The sequence below is a fragment of the Vombatus ursinus genome, unplaced genomic scaffold, assembly GCF_900497805.2.
Source record: "Vombatus ursinus unplaced genomic scaffold, bare-nosed wombat genome assembly UNPS02014832.1, whole genome shotgun sequence".
Taxonomy (NCBI): Eukaryota; Metazoa; Chordata; class Mammalia; order Diprotodontia; family Vombatidae; genus Vombatus; species Vombatus ursinus.
The window spans coordinates 63,084,689-63,091,516 of record NW_020954610.1 but is presented as its reverse complement, the minus strand read 5'-3'; the positions used below and the strand labels follow the sequence as shown (position 1 = coordinate 63,091,516).

Genomic DNA, 6,828 nt, shown 5'->3' with positions numbered 1-6,828 from the left:
GAGATTCAGAGTTTTTCCCTTTCTATTTTCTCATTCAAAGTCTAGTCCTTGTGAAGGACAGGACTGATGATGAGATTGGGTTAACATTCTTCTCAATTTTGGGGATTTCCCAACTGGGAAAGCTTAATTCTGATTAAAAGGCAAAGACCATCTCATCCAGGTGAATTTTGACCCATTGTTCAACTGCATAAGTGGTCTGGGTGGAAGTTAGATCCTTTTGTATAGATTGCTGGAGGTGGAATGATCTGGGTGTGGAGATTAATCTCTTTGTCCAAAAATGACAAGATCCAAGTCACATCCCCCAGCCCCTCATTATAATACGAAGCCCACGTCTCCTTACAATATTCATTCTCGTTAACTGTTAACCAATCAGAGTTGATTTCCTCCTGTTGGGAATACCCACTTTCCAAGGATATTTAAACATTCAGGGGCCCCCAAGGTTCATCTTTGGTTTACAAGAGAAAGCCACTGACCTCAATCTATTAATTATTTGCTAGCCATAATTAATAAATTGATTATTAATTACCCAGAAACTATGGTCTCTTGGACTTTTCATTTGTCACATCTCTTAACTTTCTTTGAATCTCTTGAATCTCTTTGGACTCTCCTAGATTCTAGCTTTAAGAGAGGTGATAGATGGTGCTAACCCCACTTCAGATTGCTGAAGGGAGAAAAGATTCTGGGAAGAACTGGACATGAGAGGAATTTGCAGTCTTCATCATGCTTCTATCCCCAGCTTGCTGCTCTAGAGACTTCAGGGAATTTCCAGAACTTTCTCTCTTGGCAGAGCTGAGTTACCTTGCTCCTGGTGGGAGAGCATTTTCACTGTGTATTGGCTGGTATATACTCTCCTATGTATACTTTCTCTGATTTCTGTTTTGCTATCAACTTAGATAAATGAGCTTCTTTGCTATTTACTTTGTGTGCATTCTTTGTGAATGGGAAAGGAGTCAAACCTTGAATATAAGTTTAGAGTCTTCCTTCCCCCATTCATGAATAGCAATCAGAAATTTAGCTTGAACCCAAAAACCACATCCCCTAACCTAATAACATTTAAGGAAACATATAGACATAATTCTAGCCTAGTACCTCCTCTCTCTGAAGAGAAGAGAGGAGAGTAGTCAGCTTCTGTCTTCCATCTCCTATTTCCCCTCCTGACAGGAATGAAAATCTCCATTGGTTCAGAAGGTTAGGGAAAAAAGATGGTAGAAATGTATCCTTCTTTCCTCTGAGCCCTACAGGATACATCATGTCACATGTGCAGAGAGCTTTCCCTACATTTATATTTCTCTGGGGTAAAAGTCAGGGTAAAGAAAATAACCCCAGGTGGCATCAGCCCCCAGAACTGAACAGACCCAGGTGCATGCGAGGGTGAAGGTTGCTTAAGGACAAACTTAGGTATACCTAAATTACTGCAGCAACTTGCCTCTTTGAAACTTTCACTGATTGTTCTCAGTTCTGACCTCAGGTTCAAACAGAATAAGTATATGATCACTCTCCTATATGATCACCCTTCAAATATCTAAAGATCATCTACCATGCTGCCATGTTCCTCTAACTCTTCTCCAGGCTCTACAGTTATCCCTTTCACATCGCAACTTTCCCCATTGCAGTTTTGATATATCATGTGTTGGCACAAGAAATTGAATGGATAGGGCAGTTAGGTGGTGCAGTGGATAGAGCACCAGCCCTGGAGTCAGGAAGACCTGAGTTCAAATCTGACCTCAGACATATAACACTCACTAGCTGTGTGACTGGGCAAGGTCACTTAACCCCAATTACCTCACCAAAAAGAAAAAAAAGAAAGATAAATTGAATGGGAATTTTGGGGGAGTTTTGCCGAAGCCAAAGACAACACATAAAGGCCAGCAGATGACGTAGAGACTATGACCAAATCCTTAATCCAAATTTTTACAATAAGGCAAACACCCCAAAACAGGAAAAGAAAAAATTCAATCTTTTCTGGTATGAGGAGAAGACCAAAAAATTTTACGCGGATTTTCCGGATTATGGATGGCACCGCACCCCTAATCCCTGTGATGTGGAAAGTTTAATTCTTCATTCTTAGACTGATCCTCATTATCTTTATATGGCATATAGGGGTATGATAGTAAATGTGTAACAACCAGCTCTTGGGGGGGGGAGAATTGCACAAAAAACACACTTTTAAGTTTAATCTGAATTATTAACATTTTTTCTAGCACGTTGTTAGGTCTGCACAATCAACAAAACAATAAATCAAGCTCTGGTATGACTGAAGGGTGAAGGTTCACACTGAAAACTTAACAATTGGTGTTCTAGAGACAGTTGGATCTGGTTCCAGCACACTGCTGTCCCTCACCATCCTGGCTGCCTTTGTCTGACTCTTAACACTCTCTAGCTTATAAAGGTCTTTCATAAAATGTGGTGGCCAGAATTACAAAGTATGCTCCATATATGGTCTGACCAAAGCAAAATCAAGCAGGCTTATCCCTTTCTTATTCTTGGAAGCTGCCATATGCCTTTCTTCATGCAACCCCCCAAGGCTGTGTTATTTCTTTTGGCTGCTTCTTCATGCTATTGACTCATATTAAGCTTGCAGTCCACTAAACTCCCAGCTATTTTTCAGATGAATTACTAACTGTACCTCCCCTATCTTGTACTTGTGAAACTGATTGTTTAAGCTTATTATTTTTTTTTCCTGTTAAATTTCATCTTATTAGATTCAACCCAAAGTGGCACAGTGGATAGAGAGCTGGGCCTAAAGTCAGGAAGACTTGACTTCCTGAGTTCAAAATCTGGTCTCACACCCTTACTAGCTGTGTTACCTTGGGCAAATCACTTAACCCTACCTGCCTCAGTTTCCTCATCTGTAAAATAAGCTGGAAAAAAAAATGGCAAACCACTCCAGTATCTTTGTCAAGAAAACCCCCAAATGGGGTCATGAAGAGTCAGATACAAATGAACAACAACAACAAACAATGTTTTGCCCTGTGGATCTTGTCTTTCACTCAGCGTGTTAGCCATCTCACTCAGTTGGGCCTTCATTTCGTGATCTTTAAAATGGGGATAATACTACTTACGCTATCTACCTGGCATAGTAGATAAGAGTGCTGGACTACTGGAGCTGGAGTCAGAAAGACCTCACAATTAGGGTTCAAATTCAGCCTCTGTGTGACCTTGGGCAAGTTGATTGACCAAAAGGTGGTAAGCCTCAGTTTCCTTTTCTTTGAGACTGGAGTCATAATAGCTCGTACCTCCCAGGGTTGTTATAAGGATCAAATGAGATAATATTTTTAGTAAACAGTGCTTTGTAAGCCTTAAAACACTATAAACATGCTAGGAATTATTGCTATTTACATGATTACTTTATGGAGTTATTGTAAGGAAAGAGATTTGCAGACCTCAAAGTCATACATATTATTTCTGACATATCTGAATTTGAAAAGTAACATTCATTGATTTCCTATGACTTATTTATTCATTTATTTATTTATTTATTTTTGGTAAGGCAATTGGGGTTAAGTGACTTGCCCAGGGTCACACAGCCAGTAAGTGTCAAGTGTCTGGTCTGAGGCCGAATTTGAACTCAGGTCCTCCTTACTCTAGGGCCAGTGCTCTATCCACTGCGCCACCTAGCTGCCCCCCATGACTTTTAAAATACCCAATATTCATAATTCATTCTAATAAATCTACCTCTGTTTGTTTGAGGTGTACCCCCTAAATTTACAATTTTTTTAGAAGATTGTTGTAGCTTATATTTCTATAATGCTTTACAATACTTTCTTTGTTAAAAACAACAACAACAACAACAAACCTGAGAATTAGGCACTCTAAAGAGTATCAATCCCATTTTGCCCATGAGGAAAACTGAGGCTTAGAGAGTTTAAATGACTCATCTAAGATCACATAGCAAGTTAATGTCAGAGCTGGGGCTTAAACCCAGGTTTTTTGTTTTTAAGTACAGTTCTCTGCCCAGGATTTCATACTAAACAAAATCATCCTCAGGGTTTTACTCAGCCCGGTTTTTGATGAGTATAGTGCAAGAAATGACAAAATGAGGAGTCTCCAGGTAAAGGGTGGGGGGTGAAAACTCTAAAGAAATCAGCTAATTTCAGATACACTGAAGAGATACAGAATTTCTCTTCCTAAAGCAAAGTTTCAACCATATCACTTTCCTTCTCAATTAAATCCCAGTGGCTCTCTATTACCTATAAGTTCAAATGCAAACTCCTTTGTTGAACATTTGATGCCCTTCACAACCTGGCGCCAATCTACCTTAACAGGCTTATTGCCTATTACTTCTCTTCAGGTACTTCACAATCCAGTCAAGCTAGCTTTCTTACCTTTCCTCATGCATGACACTCTATCACCCATCTTTGCACTTCTGCACCGACTGTCACCCATGTCTCAAATGCATTACATCTATACCTGCACCTTTTCTGAATTCTAGTTTCCTTCAAAGCTTGTTCAAGTCTCTACATGATGCCTTTCCAAATCCCCACCAACATTACTTTGTATTTATTTATTTGGTATATATTTATAAGTGTACCAAATAAATAAATACAAGGTGATTATTATTATTTTTAAAGTGTTAGACTGGCAGCTAGGTGGTACAGTGGATAGAGTGCCAGGTCTAGAGTCAGGATCCAGCCTCAGATGTTTACTAGCTGTGTGATCCTGGACAAGTCATTTAACTCTATTTGCTCAGTTTCCTCCTCTGTAAAATGAGCTGGAGAAGGAAATGGAAAACCACTCTAGTATCTTTGCCAAGAAAACCCCAAATAGGGTCATGGAGAATCAGACATGGCTAAAAATTTTAAGTGTACATGTCATATCTCCCTATAGCAGAAGTTCTTAATCTGAGGCCCCCGCAGACCCTTTGGAGTTAGATTTTGGGAGGTCCAGGAACTTGGATGTGGAAAAAAAAATTACACCTTACTTTCAATATAATTAGTTTCTTTTGCAATCTTATGCATTTTATTTTATATATCTAAAAACAGTATTCTGAGAATGCACACACAGTGCCAAAGGGGTTCAAAGGTTCACAAAAAAGGTTAAGAACCATTGCCCTGTAGAATATAAGCTCTTTAAGGGCAGGATTTGTTTAATTTTTCTTTGTTTATCTAGTGCCTGGCACATAATAGTTGCTCAATAAATGTGTATAGGGTCGGAGGGGGGGAAGAATTTGGAACTCAAAATTTTAAAAAATGAAAGTTAAAAATCATTTTTACATGTAATTGGAAAAATGCACATGGATTAATTGATATGCTGCTTTGGAAAGAAGCGCCGCATAGAGACTTCTTAGTTCTAGAAGACTCTGTCCATTCCCAGATCTATGTCTATCTTGGTTTCCCCAGAATTCTGGTTTCTCCATTCTATCCTCAGTGCAGCTAAAGCTATCTCTTAGCTGCCTTGGTCAATGAGAAAATAAGGTCACTCTGTATTGGTTTTCCAGACTTTGCCCTGGAGATGAGGCTAGGCTATAGACCTTTTCAAGGGTTACCTCCAAGTCTGGCTCCTCAAATATTTGCCTGCTTCCCAGGTAAGCAATATTTTACTCATCCCAGTTGCTGAGTGTAGTGCCAGAAATTATTTTACAAAGTAAGAAATGTCAGGGCCAAAGGGAAAAATAAGATTTTTCTGCAGTCCTTTCTCTTCAAATCAGCTCTTAAAACTCTATTCTTCCACATCTTCTATTTATATTCCTTTCTTCTTGTGCTAGAGCCAGCTGATACTGGCTTGGGAAAGTCAATTGTTAAATTTTCAGTATGAGTATTTCTACCTTGGAAATCAGCAAATACTACAAATCAGGGCTTGACTTATTGTTCTGGTGACCATCTAGACTTAAGAAAGTGATGGAGAAAATATTAATAATGTAGATTAAACATAAAAATGTGTCCAGCTCTTTCCAGAAAAACATTTTGTTAAACATTTATCAGCACACCACTTTAACCCATAGGACAGACACATGGACAGACAGATATAGAGAGCAAAAGTGATTTATTTAAAGTCATTCCACTTCCAGCATCAAATCCTTTATTAAATGGCCCCAGAGCCTGCGTTGGACAGCCTTGAGTACTCACACTCACACTCAAGCTCACACTTCATAAACTACTCTTCGTCCTCTTCCCCCCCCCCCCACCCCTCACCCCAACCAGCAACCCCATCTCAGTTCCAGGCTGCAGCTGAGTCCTGGGTTCTCTTTCCTCGTCAATCCTGGGGCATCATGACCTCCTCTCATACAGGCTGCTGGATCAAATACTTCCATCCTGATGGCCGAATTCTTTCCTCATCTCGTCCTGTGCCCAAAACTAACTGCAGTTGCGGCTGTACTGAAGGAAGAGGAAGAATGATCTGGGGTTACTGGGCGTCATTGAAGGTCACTAGGGGGTCAGTGGAGGTCCCTGAGGGTCGCTTGATGTTACTAAAGGGAGGAGACTTGAGAGATGTGGGAAGAAGGGAGAATTGGGACTTGGATTGAATTTGGGGAGGGGTGGGACTAGTATTGAGAGCTGGATGGGAAGGTGCTTACCTGGGAATTGTTTTTATCCAGTCTCTTAATGAGACGTTTCACCCAAAGCCGGTCAGGGGGAGCACAGAGCTGGTAACCTTTTTGTGTAGTGAACCTAGGGTCAGAGGTTGGAAGGAAGTAAGCACTACCTTTTAGCTGGCAGATGCATCCCCCAAGACTGATAAAGAGGCAGAGGTACGGGCAGGTGTAGGGACGAGGCCAGAAACCAAAACAGAGTCAGAAATCGAAATTGCAAGAGGCCGGAGTGGGTGAAGTTCGTGAGTAAAGAATTTTTTTTTTTTTTTTTTTTTTTTTTTTTTTTTTTTTTTTTTTTT

At 40.1% G+C, this 6,828-nt stretch overlaps 1 protein-coding gene across 2 annotated transcripts in view; it reads right to left on the bottom strand.

Moving 5' to 3' along the window:
• Positions 1–5,981: 5,981 nt before the first annotated feature.
• The window catches only part of CCL19 (C-C motif chemokine ligand 19), a 1,895-nt gene continuing 1,048 nt past the window's right edge, over positions 5,982–6,828 (bottom strand). The window contains exons 3-4 of one of the 2 annotated variants that reach the window (XM_027839437.1): positions 6,515–6,608; positions 5,982–6,309 (exon numbers count right to left, since the gene is read on the bottom strand). In XM_027839437.1, coding sequence (XP_027695238.1) covers positions 6,220–6,309; positions 6,515–6,608 — 184 coding nt within the window. In that variant the 3' untranslated portion in view covers positions 5,982–6,219. Of the gene's footprint in view, positions 6,315–6,514; positions 6,609–6,828 lie in introns of both variants that reach the window. The other variant, XM_027839438.1, reaches the window with a different exon arrangement.